Genomic DNA, 15,489 nt, shown 5'->3' on the forward strand with positions numbered 1-15,489 from the left:
ACAAACTCATTTTGTCAGAATTCCAGACTACCGATCATAAACGCAAAAATACTTCATTTATTAATATTTTAGTTTTGAAATTTTTTAAAGAATGTCGAATTTAATTATCATTTTGTTTCAGAATTTTTCCGATAAAAATTGATAATCCTTATTATCTATATTTGTTAAACGACTATTCTCATCTTTAGAGATGTGAGATGCATATAAATTATTAGTAAACGAAAACGTATCTCGAAAGAAAAACAAAACTTCTTTTAAAACAAAAATGAAATGGCTTATTTTAATGGCAGAAAATTGGGCAGTATCCGAGTGAGGAAAATGGAAGAGTTGAAAGTTGTTGCGCTGTCGAGATCAGCCAGCAGTCATATTCAGGCGAAGATTGTCAACAGTGTAATAAGAGACAGGAGAGAAATAGAAAGAATGTCTTTCTTTGATGTTTCCTGAGTTCTTTCTACTGATTGACCGTGATTTTAGAAGGGACTAAAACTACACCCTGCAATCTGATTAGTCAGTGAACATTGATATTTATTTTTATTTTTATTTTTATTTTTTTTTTCATGTTCTTTCTCTTGCACTTTGGTATCAAAATGGCAGGCTACGTCAATGATTGAGCAAGTTCTCATGTTTTTTGTTTGGAAAAATTATGCCAGGTTTGGAATGTTTATCTTATCAGTTTGTATGTGCATGTCCCAAATTAGTTTGACCTCGTCGTTTTTCTGTACCATTTCTGGTTTATGCTCTGGTTTATACTGCTACGCATTGTGATCTAATTCATAGAGTTGGGATATATTCCAGTTATTATTATTATTATTATTATTATTATTATTATTAGTGTTATCGTTATGATTATCATTGTTATTATTATCATTCTTGTTATTGTTATTAATGTTAACTTTTATACAAATTTATATTAATTGTACAAAGATTTAAGAACTGAATATTTAATTTAGATAGAAACTTACAAAAAAAAAATGAAAATTTTTTTTGCTTTTAATTTTGTCTTGCAGGCATTTTCCGTGTCTACTGTGCTGACCACAGCTACTGTACCCTCCGTGTTCCGATGACCACCACGGTTTCACAAATCATCAACCAAGCACAGGAAAAACTGGCTTTAGGCGAAGACTTAGTGCTGTGCGAAGTCAAATCAAATGGAGGTAAACGACTTTCCATATAACGACCAACACCGCCATTTGCAACATCGTTGTCAAAAGAGCAGTCTTTACATGAAACACACACACACACGTTTTTATAATAGTAATTCTTTAAGTTTCAGATTAGCTTGGTAACAAAGACATACAAACACAAATACTAGCCACAAAAAGAAACCAAGGTAACCTGAGAGTTAAGGAATCACTACTAATAAAAAACATAAACGTTAAATAAATAACAGAGCAGAACTAAACTACAGGAACAGTAAAATTCACTACTTGTTATAACAAACAAATAATTCTATTATGCCCTTGCCCACTAATCAATAATAATATATAATAAATTAATACGAAAGTTAGATGAAGCACAGAAAAATATATATGTGTGTGTGTGTGTGAGTGTGTATGTGTGTGTATATATTATATATATATTACATATATATATTATATATAATATATATATGTAATAGATATATATATTATATATATATTATATATTATATATATATTATATTATATATATACATATATATATTATCTATATTTATTATATATATACATATATATATTACATATATATTATATATATATATATACATATATATATTACATATATATATTACATATTTATTATATATATATATACATATATATATTACATATATATCTATATTACATATATATATTACATATCTATATTACATATATATATATTATATATTATATATATATTACATATATATTATATATCACATATATTACATATTATATATATAATATAATATATATATATATATATATAACTCAAATGACCTTGTAACGAGTGATGTAATCCACTTTCCAGTTTACGACGTCTGGTTGTGCATGCACGCATAAACAGTAACCCATAAGAACGTAAACAAATAAACACAAATCGCTTCTTTTGCAGATTTTGACCTGCACTCTGAAACATTAACGTTATTATTTCTAAATTATTATTTAACATGGGAAGAGCGGGGGTGTTTTTCAACTATACTTTATTACAACTATACTGTCACTATTTTCTTACAACTAAACAACTTTAACCCGTTGGCAAACATAAGAACAATTGTAGTAAAGCCAAGACTACTACTACTACTACTCTATATCCGTCCCTTTTCCTTCCTTCCATCTTTTTTTATTTTTTGTTTACATTTCTAGATACAAAATAGTTGTGTGAGAACGGTGAATTTGTTGACACATTTACTAATCTGTTTCAATATTAATTTTATTTTATCTTATTTATTTAGGTTTTATTTTTTTACTTCAGGTTTTATTAATTATTTTTTTTTTTAGATTTTAAGTTTCTATAACTTGGTTGAAGGATTCCAATATGGGTTTTTCATTCTTAGATTTCTCATCGGTAGGTTCATGTGCGTTTTTGCTGCTAAATTAATTTCGTCAGCGATCGATTTGTAGGAGAATCATGTTGAATTTTCGATTTTTGAGCGATTATTCGGAAAAATAGGTAACTTTACACGAATAAGGAGGATTTTTTTTCATGTTTGAGTGATCCGTCCATGATTTTTCATTTTAATATACTTTCATAGAAATGTTTCTGTTATGTCAAAAAAAAAACTATTTTCTTTACGTCACAAGTGTCACGCTCATACATGAATTCCATAGCTAATATAACATACTGACCCAACGGGTCACGGGTAGTCTAGTTATATATATATATATATATATATCTACTAGAATGGGTGCCCGGCGTTGCCCAGGTGTTTGGAGGTGTATGTTGAGCAAAAAAAAAAAAAAAAGTGGTCAATTTTTTTAACTTTGACCCTTATTATGATCCCTTAAAATTAATTGCTTTGGGGCTCAAATCAAGTTATTAAGTTAGATCCGTGTCCAAGGAACCTATATCTAGAATTTCAAGTGTTCAGACCCAAAATTGTCGGAGGAGTTTGGTAGAGTTCTCAACGGTTAAATCGTTGAACTTTGACCCCTTAACAGCCAAATTTATGGCCGAAGACCAATCACATCGATTTTCCCAAATCTCAGCAGCCTGTATATCAAATTTCGAGTCTGTAGACTTTAAATTGACAGAGTTATTGCGTAGGGAAATGTACACACACAGATACACACACAGACAGATACACAGACCCGTTCACTTTTATAGATATAACAAAATGAAGACATCAAAGAATGGATTGATAGCAACAAATAGTGTATTTCATCGTTCTTTACAATTGTTTCGGACCATTCAAACCTTTTTCGTTGGAAAATTTTCACAAGAACGGTCTCTCATCAGACATTGTGAAAAAACACTCTAATAATGAACAATATGGAATCCATTTCTCTTTTAAGGAAAACTATAAGAACAACAATAGAAATATACGATCATGAAAAGTAATATGGTTAAGTTTAAATATGGAAAAGTGAAGGACTAGTTGTTAAAACTGGAAAAGAAAAGGACAAGATATTCTAGTAAAAGATATAATAAATTTATAACTTAAAATATTGCAGTAGTAAGAATTGATTATAAATTGAGTTTTAAAAATATTTCTTACTGCTGCAATATTTTAAGTTATAAATTTATTATATTTTTTACTAGAATATCTGGTCCTTTTCTTTTCCAGTTTTAACAAACAGTCCTTTACTTTTCCATGTTTAAGCTTAACCATATTACTTTTCATGCTTGCATTTTTGTATTGTAATCCATGATTTTTCCAGGCTTCCAGTAAATTCACTTGTTCTTTGCTTCATTTCAGTCTTATTTTTTTGCCCCCATAAACATAACATACATATATGTAATAACAATGTATGGAACTCGTCTGCTTTCAATAAAATCCTCCCATTTATCTCCCTTTCATTCTTTCATTCTCTCGGTTTCACTTGTTGCTTCTCTTTTCACGAGAGCAGCGAACTGGTAGCAATAGTTGTTGCTGGAGCGCCGTGGTTTCTATCAAAACCAGTTATAAAGAACGTTGCTCACCTCCTTACGTTTTTTACGATTTTGAACACCAGTAAATTCATCATAACTTTTGTTTTACTGAACGAAAATTGAAATTCTTTTTTCACAATATAGCTGAGAAGGTGATCTATAAACTGTAATAATTGTTTGGAATTTGGTCGAAAAATGAGTGAGCAGTAAAGCTTTAAAGTAGTTCTAAACGACTAAAACTGCCATTTAACCATATATTCAAACACTACTGTGTTTGAATGATATATATATATAAACAAACAAATAGAATAAAGAAATTAATATAAAAATAAACAAATAAAAATGTAATCAAATAAATTCAATTATAATAAAATATACGCATACATATATGTGCATGTGCATGCACATATATGTATGCGTGTATGCATATACATATTAACCTATGCAGTTTAGCAAGGGAACCAATCTATGTACACATACAGTTATCTCTCTTAGACAATTCTCATTATTCAAGATGGATATAAACACCACACAAACGCATCAGGCATTAACACTAAGTTCAAACGTATAAACGTTGCATGCAACAACTAATAATTTATACACATAAAAAAAAGCTTTAGTAATTCCTAACAATATAATAATTCATCACATCCGGGAAATTGATTTGACAGCTCGACTGCGATACTGACTTCTAGAAATAAATAACTAAAAAATAAAATGAACAAAGGAAAGTTTCACCAAACAGTTGCAGACGTTTCTTTTCTCTCCTAAAGAAAAGATACTACTCTCGAAAATTAGGGACATAAACACCTACCATCTTGTATGACACATTATGTTGGTAAATAAACGTAATATAATTAAAAATTATTAGAAAATTCCTTCTAATATTGTCATTATTTTTTCATACACTAACTCATGTCCATGGTGTTTCCCACAAACTGCATTGACATAGCCTTCAAACACCACTCCTTTCACAATTATTATTTAATATATATATATATATATATATATATATATATATATATATATATATATATATATATATATATAGTGAATAAATGACAAAAAACTATATTTCAAAATTGATAATGTTGATCATCTTATTATCTATTCCTTTGATTCAGTTGACACTTACAATTCTTGACAGAATCTGTTTCGTAGCGCAAAATCAATCACTTAATTATTATATCAATCAGTGAATCTATTATGCCCTTAACTCATCAGAAGAAATAGCAATAATCAATGTCTCAGGCCTGGATATATATATATATATATATATATATATATATATATATATATATATATTAAACAAATAAAATGAACTTAAAACCAGTATTTTTTTAAAAGTGCTTAATGCTAGGTAGTTTTATAAATATATATTTTATATATAGTGCAAAGTAGACAGAAGAGATTGAAAATCTAACTAAATTTTAATACAGCTAGTTTTTATGTTACAGTACAATTTGAGTAATTTGCATAACAATACCAATCTATTGTACAATTATAATGCAAATTTTATGTTCAATGGAAATTCAATAGTTTTTATTTTGGGATGTTTCTAACCTTGAATATAAATACATATATATATTATACACACACACACATATATACACATATATACACACATATATATATATACATACACACACACACACATATATACATACACACACACACATATATACACATACAAATATACACACACACACACATATATATATATATATATATATACTTGGTGTTTTTTTTATTCAAAAGTAATGGACTAGTGAATTCAACGAGGTTGTTAGATAGTGTTCAATAAAAAGAGCTGATAATACTTGTTTATTGTTATATAAACATGCTCACATCCCGCTGCTACAAACAGCCACTTGTTTCAATCAAACAACAGATATCATCAGGCAGCGACTTGACTATTCAAATGTTCAATGAATAATTCATTCATTCATTCATTGAACATTTGAATAGTCAAGTCGCTGCCTGATGATATCTGTTGTTTGATTGAAACAAGTGGCTGTTTGTAGCAGCATGTTTATATAACAATAAACAAGTATATATATATATATATATATATATATATATATATATATATATATATATATATATAATCGCACATTTGTTTACTTATGTAACTGCAGTTGCATTTCAGTTATCACACCTCATTGTTGCTCAATATGATTTCCCTCTCAGCTCTGTTTAACTCTACATCATTGTCGACACTAACTTCTACAAAGGTTGCTTCTTTCTCCTCCTTGTCCCACATCACTATGTCAAGTTTAATGACTCCATTGTCTAGGTACATAGCTGCAGTAATTGCATAGTCATAGTCGATGGTATATGACTTATTTCCAACTCTTTTTTCTGGTATGTATGTTCCCAGGTTTTGCTGCTAGATTCAATATTCAACTTTTTACAGATGTTCATTGGATATATTTACAGACTCCGTTGTATCACATTATATAGTAGCCGTCCTTCAGCAGAACTTTAAAACTGAATGTTAGCCAGTCTATAGAGCCTTCTTTATCTATGTATTCCTGCGTGAATTCATCCAGAAAATACTTTTTTTCTATAAATCTTTATCACTAAAATTTATTTTCTTTCTTTTTCAGAACGTATTTTATTCAGAGAAAATGATTTGGGAGTTATAAATAGCCTTACTTTAAATGGTCGCCTATTTTTGGCGCCCAGGGAACATCTTGATGCTGTGGTAAGATACTGTATTTAAAATTTTTTTTGTTTGTTTGTTTTTATTTGTTTTTGTTTTTTTGTTTTTGTGCTATTATTGTGTGCGTGTTTTTGTGCTATTATTGTGTGTGTGTTTTTGTGCTATTATTGTGTGCGTGTTTTTGTGCTATTATTGTGTGCGTGTTTTTGTGCTATTATTGGACGTTTTTTGTTTTTTATTTTAGTGTGCTATTATTGTTTTTTTGTTTTTTTTTGTGCTATTATTGGACGTTTTTTTTGTTTTTGTTTTGTTGTTGGTCGTTTTTTTTGTGTGTGTGTGTGTGTGTGCTTGTGTAATGCAATGGAAACTAAAACAAATGCATTTCAGGTAAAAAAAACAAAAACATTATTACTTACATGTCATGTTGAAATTAGTATAAATTAGGAAAAGTTTCAAAAATGATTGTGTAGAAAATGTGCTCAATTTATTTTTCACAAAAACATCATAGACACTAGTGGTGGGACACATATTTTTTTAATGGCGGATTCCAAGAAAAGCAAAGAAAATAAGCACATTCTTTCACATTTTATAATGTGAAAGAGACGTGCTTATTTTCAATGAAACTCAATAATTCAATAAATTCTATTTTTACTTGTAATTTTTTTTTTACTGGATCACTTTTTTTTTTTTAATAATTTTTGGAATTTTTATTAATTTCGACATGATAGGTAAGTATGCAATGTTTTTACCTGAAATGCGTTTGTTCGAAATTTCATTATACTGTACAAGCACCGATTTTTGTTTTATTTGTTTGTTTGTTTGTTTTTTTTGTTGTTTTTTTTGTTTTTTGTTGTTGTTTTTTTGCTTTCTTTTTGTTGCTTTTTTTGCTTTCTTTTTGTTGTTTTTTTTTTTTTTTTTTTTTTTTTGTTAAACCATTCTTCATTTATGTCGCTTCTCTCCTTGTCTTTCAGGCTTTGTTTAGTCAAATTCCATAATTCTATATTTCCGGCATTTCATTTAAAAGCAATGTTATCTATGTAATTGTCAATTTGATAAATCGGCTTTCAGAACTAACTCTCCCTATCTGTGTTCAGCCATTTTTGTCCGTACCTAACTTTAAGTTTTGTTTTCGGATGTACATTTTTACTACTTATCAAAGTACATCACTATTCATTGCTACATATTATTGTTACTGTACCTTAAGTTTTTCACCAAACGTAAAAGTCAATAACTTGTTTAAACCTCTTTAACAATACTTTGACTTATTGCTCAGGTCTGAGAGTCTAGCTGATGCTTTTTTGAAATAATAACAAAAATCGAAAAATTAAATCTCAATTAAAACCAACATTATCTACTTAATTGTCATATCGAAGTTACTAACATATTCAAAAATTATGAAAAATTTATAAATTACAAAACTAATTAATGAAAATAGTTTTCGAAATAAATTGCTAGTTTTACTTAAAATAATAATCAGACGAATTGGTAACCGCATGAAGTTAGGGGAGGTAACTGCAGTCTTACTGCAACAGCCCTCATATTCAATTTAAGTAAAGAATTTTATCCAATTTAATTCTGTAGTAAAAAAAAAAAAATTAATGAATTTATTTTTGCTTTTGTATGAAAATAAAGCACCGTAAATTATAACAATAAAAAAAAATAATTTTTACAGGAACATTACGAAAAAAAGCCCCTAAAGTCTGTATTAATGAAAAATTGATGATATAACTCAAAGAAAAATGAATTTCTCGAACTACTGATATTATCATTGAATTAAGCATTGTTTATTTAATATTTTCGTTTAAAAAAAAAATGATAATAGCAAAAAATATTTCTACTTTTTTTTTTTTTAATTACGGGTTTTGCATAATTTTTATATGTAAGATTTTAATATTTTCCTTACTTGCAGGAATGTGAAACTTTCGGCATAAGTTATTTTTTATATAATCTTGAACAATAATAAAAAAAAAAATAATAATAATTTAAAAACAGGAACATAGAAAAATAATTAAATTAAATGGTAAAAATGATACAAACGTTCAGGATAGGAATGTATGGATGCACGTCTGGGTGGGGAAAAAGAAAACTAGCACCCCCTACCTACTTTTAATTACATGACGTCATTTTTAGCCAGCCTTTCAACTGGCTGAAATTTTGGGCTTCCATATAATCCATGTTTACAAAACTTTCGTTTGTTGCGATTTTGGGAAAGGCAGAATCCCTCTCTTTTTAGGCTTTTTTTTTTTTTTTTGTACAAACAAGTGTGTTTTTTGTAATTTAATTCAATAACTTACTGCAACAGCTCTCATATTTAATTTAAGTAAAGAATTTTATCCAATTTAAAAAATAAATAAATTCAAGCAGTTATTTTGATTAAAAAATTGTTTCCTTCAAAAAATATGTGTATATGTAATGTTTATTTTGTTTTCATTTTAAAAACTCATCCCTTGCTTTATTCACATTCCAAACGTTTAAGCATTGTAGTTTCATAGTGCAAGGGGAATAACTCATCAATCTAACAATTGTCGAACAATACAAGTAAAAAAAAGTTTCATTTCCTTTACTAATTATTTTTGAAATGTACCCAGAAAACTAATATTTATCTTTTAAAGGATTTTTACAATGAATTTATTTAACTTCAAAATTTAGCTGAATTGGTTAGCTCGCCGTGAAAACATTTTTCATAACTTTTTTTTTTTTTTCTTTTTCACGTGTACAAATATTTTTTTTTCCTTTTGGAAATTAATTTTAGTCTTTAATCTTTCAAATACAATCAAAAAGTAGTCGGAAACCTACAAAAAATTATGATAAATCGGCTTTCAAAATTATATCCTTCTATCTTTATTCGTTTATTTTTGTCCCGTACCTAATAATTTGGGAATATCAGCTGCTGTGCTCTGCTATATGTAAACCCCGGTCCTCGTGGCCTTGTAAGCCGAGAAGAAGCGGTTACTAACCTGTATTTATAATCAACAATTTAAGATAGTTTCTTGTGATTTGTGCGAACCAGCGACGACAGATTAATTTAAACTTTAACATGTTGCTGCTTTCTTGTGACAAAATTAGACGCTCTTAATCTTAAATAGGTTACCCATGTCAGGGGAGACAACTTTTGCATTGAAATATAAAGAAATCTATTGAATTATCTCCCTTGATTTTCTTTAGGCTGATAGAGGATTTTAGTAAATATTTTTACTTGTTTTATTGAATGTTTTAAACATTAATTTTTAAATTGACAGATTTTGAAAAGCTTCTTTTTTTTTTTCAAATATCTATTAAAGCATAACTTGCAAAATCATATTTTACTCAATCTTTTGAGTAAACGTTAATTTTTGTTTATTCTGAGTGAACTGACACACACACACACATATATGAGGGGCGTTCTAAAAGTAATGCCTCCTATTTTTTTCCGCTCGAATGGATCAGAGAGGATTTCAAATTGTATTGTTATCATGACTGAACTTAGACATTTATGACCTGAAAATTTCATTTTTCTGTTGCCGATATTGACGGTGTGGGAGAAAGTAATCTCTGTCATGAACGTGCGTCAGAAGCAGAGGTTTTATTGAATTTCTGACAAAAGTGCATTTAGAATGGTGGTGACTATGTAGATAAATAAAGTCTGGAGCACAAAAAGTCGCTCGTTTTAATGGCAACACTCTTACCAGATGCCAGACATTCACCTGTTATCTCAAACATTCAAACTGAAATATTTTTAAGACTCTAACCGTCCCTTTAAGTGCAACTGTTTGTATCTCTCTTGCGCTTGGTTCACCGGGTATATTTGCCAGGTAGCTTTTGAAATTTTTTTTTATGAGTTAGGTTGCTCCTATAGTTACTGAAATGATAGAAATCTTCCTACGATTCCAGTTTCTTTTTTATGTCGTACATAAAATTCTGGTATTTTGGTATCTTTTCATGTTGCTAGCTGAAGATATCTTCATATAATAAACGAAATTACTTGGCAAATAATGCAGTCAATTTTTAACTTCTCAACAATACATTCACTTCATGTTTAAAATATCCATATGTCCTTGTGGTCAATATCTAAGAAATTTTTCCACATTCAACCAGGTTCTCATGAAAACACTTTGTCTTGTTTTTGTAAATTTTCAGACTCCTCTTCCTGAACAAGACGAGATTTTGACTGGAACAGCCTCATCTCTAGAACTTGTCGGCTCCCAGGAACTGGCATATCACATGACAGTTTACGACTGGGAACTTTTCACTGCTGTCCCCGAAGTAAGTAGTATCACAGACACATCTTCTTCCAAACTATCTTATTGCTGTGACCCATCTCCTTCCAAACTATCTTATTGCTGTGACCCGTCTCCTTCCAAACTATCTTATTGCTGTGACCCGTCTCCTTCCAAACTATCTTATTGCTGTGACCCGTCTCCTTCCAAACTATCTTATTGCTGTGACCCGTCTCCTTCCAAACTATCTTATTGCTGTGACCCGTCTCCTTCCAAACTATCTTATTGCTGTGACCCGTCTCCTTCCAAACTATCTTATTGCTGTGACCCGTCTCCTTCCAAACTATCTTATTGCTGTGACCCGTCTCCTTCCAAACTATCTTATTGCTGTGACCCGTCTCCTTCCAAACTATCTTATTGCTGTGACCCGTCTCCTTCCAAACTATCTTATTGTTACAACCCATGTATTTGAGTTAATAATAAAAGAAAAGAAAATAATAACAGGGGAAAAGTCTGCATACATATCATCTTATTCTTCATTTTACGTGTGCACCAGGGGTGTCTAGCTTTGGTTAGATGATTACATGAGATTAAATCTTCCTATTTATGCAACTTCATTTTTTAACTTCAAAATCCCTCAATTTTTCTTTTTCTTTCAGTATGAATTAATTTATCAAGTATTTGGTCGATATAAATTTGGAAAAACAACCGCAAATTTGGATTTATTTCTCCGTCGCTTCAACGAGGTGCAATATTGGGTGGTGACGGAAATGCTTTTAACGCAAAATTTGAGTAAAAGAGTTCATCTGCTGCGGAAATTCATCAAATTGGCTTCGTAGTAAGTAGTTTTTTTATGCACAATTTTTTAGCATTATATATATATATATATATATATATATATATATATATGACAAAAAGCCTATAGAAAATTTGCTTCATATCTTTAAAAAAAAAACTTCTTTTAAAGAAAAAAGAAGCATATATAGTTTTGACTTTCTTAAGTTTTAAATTTTAATATTCATTTCATAACGATGTTTAAAAAAAAACTGTCATCCTATTTTTTTTATATATGTTGGGTGTAGGTAACTTCAGTACTAGTGTTGTAATTTGGAACTTTTGGGGGTAGGGGAATCTATATCGGAATCAGAAAAATTTGTGCCTATTTTCCAATGGCAAAAAACGATTTTTTTAAATTGTCTTTGTTTTAAACAAAAACATCTACTGTTGGTAGTCATTATAAAACAATAAATATTGATTTTTAACAAATAATAAAACTAAAATCGATAGATAATCCCTTACAAGTGTATTCTTTACGCTTGAGAAAATATCAGCACATTTAACATTCAGTTTTACAGAAATCGGGAATAAATAACAACTTTATTGTTTAGAGATTTATAAAGAATTGGAATCAGTAATTGTATCAGAATCAAGAATTTAGGATGGAATCGGTAATTGTATCGGAATCAGGGAAAATATTTTGGATCGTCCCCTCACTACTCATTATTTATGCAATCGATTTTATGGAGTAGAAATCTTTCCTGCAAGAAATGTTACTGGTCTATTTCTGCTCTATTGTTATTTCCATGGCAAGTGCTCGTCTAAGCTTCAATCTATGGTTCCCTCCCTCCCCCCTGCCAAACATTCACAAAAAGCAGTCGTCTAACTACAACCACTATCAACAATTTTCTGACACTCTCTACCTATGTATAAATCTAAGCACAAACTACTTGAAACAACAAAATATTCTATTAAAAAAATTTTCTTCAAAATCTTTGGATTCGGCATTAAATAACCTGAAAAGGGTTGATATGCCGTAAAATAAAAACAACCAACAAACCAACCCAACGACGGCAGAGTTAAACATTAAGTCATATTTTAATGTGAAGAAAATCCAACCTCCCAAAAGAAAGCACTCTGGATCGAGACAAATATAAAAATTTCCTCAGTTTAGAAGAATTTCGTGTTTACTGACCGAGGGCAACAACAAATATGAAACAGATACTACACTTCTACCCTAGCCAAAATGCTAAAGATCATCTGGATTAAATGATGCTTTTATCATTTAAATTAAGTATATAAAATATATATATATATATATATATATATATATATATATATATATATATATATATATATAGGAGTAAAGATATACATATTTTCTTCCAATACTTATTTTATTTATTTATTTTACAGTTGCCGTGAATACCAAAACATGAGCAGCTTCTTTGCAATTGTACTAGGGCTAAGTAACATCGCTGTAAGTCGATTGTCGCAGACGTGGGAAGTGAGTATTATTTTTCACTATTCTTATGAGATCAGAAACTGCCTTTGTAATAACCTCTCGACTTAGTCCTATCATCACCATCATCATCAACATGATCAGCATCATAATAACAATAATAATAATTATTATTATTATTATTATTGTTATCATCATTGTTATTATCATCATTATAATTATTATTATTATAATTTATTATTATTATTATTATAATTATTATTATTATTATTATTATTATTATAATTATTATTATTATTATAATTAGTATTATTGTTGTAATCATTATAATAATAATAATAATTGTTATTATTATAATTATTATTATAATAATAATTATTATTATTATTATTATTATAATAATAATAACAATAATAATTATTATTATAATTATTATTATTGTTGTTATTATAATAATTATTATTATTATTATTATTATTATTATTATTATTATTATTATTATTATTATTATAATAATACCACCACCACCACCACAAGAATGTAACATTACAAATTAATTTTAACCACAAGGACCTTTGACGCAGTGGATAAAGTACTTGGTCAAATTCAGTTGTAACTTACACTCTTCTGGGGGTTTAAGGTTCAATTCTCAGTGTGGGTGACACTCAAAATACAATTCCAAATCGTTTAGGACTTATGGCGTACAGAATGAGACCATGTTACACTCATGGATTAAATAAAGGGCTTCATTCAAAAGTATGGAGGTTACATATAAACATTAGGTAACGAATAACAAGTAATATCCAAAATGGCCTTCCATTTGGGCCATATTGGATAACTTGAGCTAATATTTACATATTTGAAGTGTGTATGTCTCAATAGATTTTAACTTGAAAAGATTCTTCATATATGAAGATATATATAATATTTAACAAAAACAAAAGTTTTTTAATAGCTACACAGATTTTTTTTTTTTTTTCTTTTGGTAATCTCTAACAATTGCGTTCCCAAAATTAAATCGGCAGAAATAGATACAGTTGATGTAAATACGGAATGGAAGCCACTAAGCATGAAACGAAATACGAAACCATATAGAAATATTTTGTGAGAATAAAATCTAAGATGAGAACAGTAATCTCAATCCAAATAATCCAAATCTAATGTTGACTTCATAAAAATGTTTTTATATAAAACTTTATATATTTATAGAAAAACTTTTTTTTTATGCAAATTGCTCGACAAAGCATGAAGCCAATTGATGTAAGGAGCTAAAAAAAAGTAATATTTAAAAATACTATTTAAAAACTAACTAATGATAAGATTCTGACCCAGGAAACAGCAATTATTCCTCTTTTGTCAGAAACATCATTCATGCTATGTAAGGACTAAAGGAAAAAATAATGGAAGCAAGAAATGCAAGGTTTTTATTTGCATAAATCATTTGTACTGAAATTTGCATAATTTGTATAAGTCATTTGTACTGAAATTTGCATAATTTGTATAAGTCATTTGTACTGAAATTTGCATAATTTGTATAAGTCATTTGTACTGAAATTTGCATAATTTGTATAAGTCATTTGTACTGAAATTTGCATAATTTGTATAAGTCATTTGTACTGAAATTTGCATAATTTGTATAAGTCATTTGTACTGAAATTTGCATAATTTGTATAAGTCATTTGTACTGAAATTTGCATAATTTGTATAAGTCATTTGTACTGAAATTTGCATAATTTGTATAAGTCATTTGTACTGAAATTTGCATAATTTGTATAAGTCATTTGTACTGAAATGTGTATAAATCATTTGTACTGAAATGTGTATAAATCATTTGTACTGAAATTTACATAATTTGCATAAGTCATTTGTACTTAAATTTGCATAATTTCTTTTTTTTATTGTAGAAATTACCTGGAAAGTTAAAAAAAATGTTTTCTGAATTCGAAACTATAATGGATCCATCCCGAAATCACAGAGTCTACCGTTTGTCAATTGCAAAAATGCGGCCCCCAATCATTCCATTCATGCCTTTGTTAATGAAAGGTAAAAATTATCGATTCGTTTTGCTGTGGGTTGAAGCAGTTTATTTTTATTTTTTTTTGTTTTTTTTTAATAATTAAAATTATGGGCCCTGTGGAGCTCAAATGTTAATATATATTAAATTGTTTTGCAATATGGTCTTTCATAGGTTTAATAGGCAACATAGCCGACTGATCTTGATATCACATGGAATGCGAATATAGGAACAAAAAGCATTTTAATAGTTTTGACACAAAAATATAAAATAAATTTTTAAAATAATACCGACTTTTTTGCGTCTTCTTTTTCAAACAAGT

At 28.6% G+C, this 15,489-nt stretch overlaps 1 protein-coding gene across 5 annotated transcripts in view; it reads left to right on the forward strand.

Annotated features, from left to right (window-relative positions):
- Positions 1-15,489, forward strand: part of LOC145247430 (rap guanine nucleotide exchange factor 4-like) — a 1,873,173-nt gene that overhangs the window by 1,846,010 nt on the left and 11,674 nt on the right. For all 5 annotated transcript variants that reach the window (XM_080109188.1, XM_080109190.1, XM_080109189.1 and 2 more), the window contains 6 exons: positions 1,008-1,154; positions 6,663-6,760; positions 10,835-10,960; positions 11,574-11,752; positions 13,108-13,198; positions 15,058-15,196. In XM_080109188.1, coding sequence (XP_079965314.1) covers positions 1,008-1,154; positions 6,663-6,760; positions 10,835-10,960; positions 11,574-11,752; positions 13,108-13,198; positions 15,058-15,196 — 780 coding nt within the window. The remainder of the gene's footprint in view (positions 1-1,007; positions 1,155-6,662; positions 6,761-10,834; positions 10,961-11,573; positions 11,753-13,107; positions 13,199-15,057; positions 15,197-15,489) is intronic.

This window comes from Euprymna scolopes, chromosome 25 (assembly GCF_053919585.1).
Source record: "Euprymna scolopes isolate OS-2025 chromosome 25, ASM5391958v1, whole genome shotgun sequence".
NCBI classification, from domain to species: Eukaryota; Metazoa; Mollusca; class Cephalopoda; order Sepiida; family Sepiolidae; genus Euprymna; species Euprymna scolopes.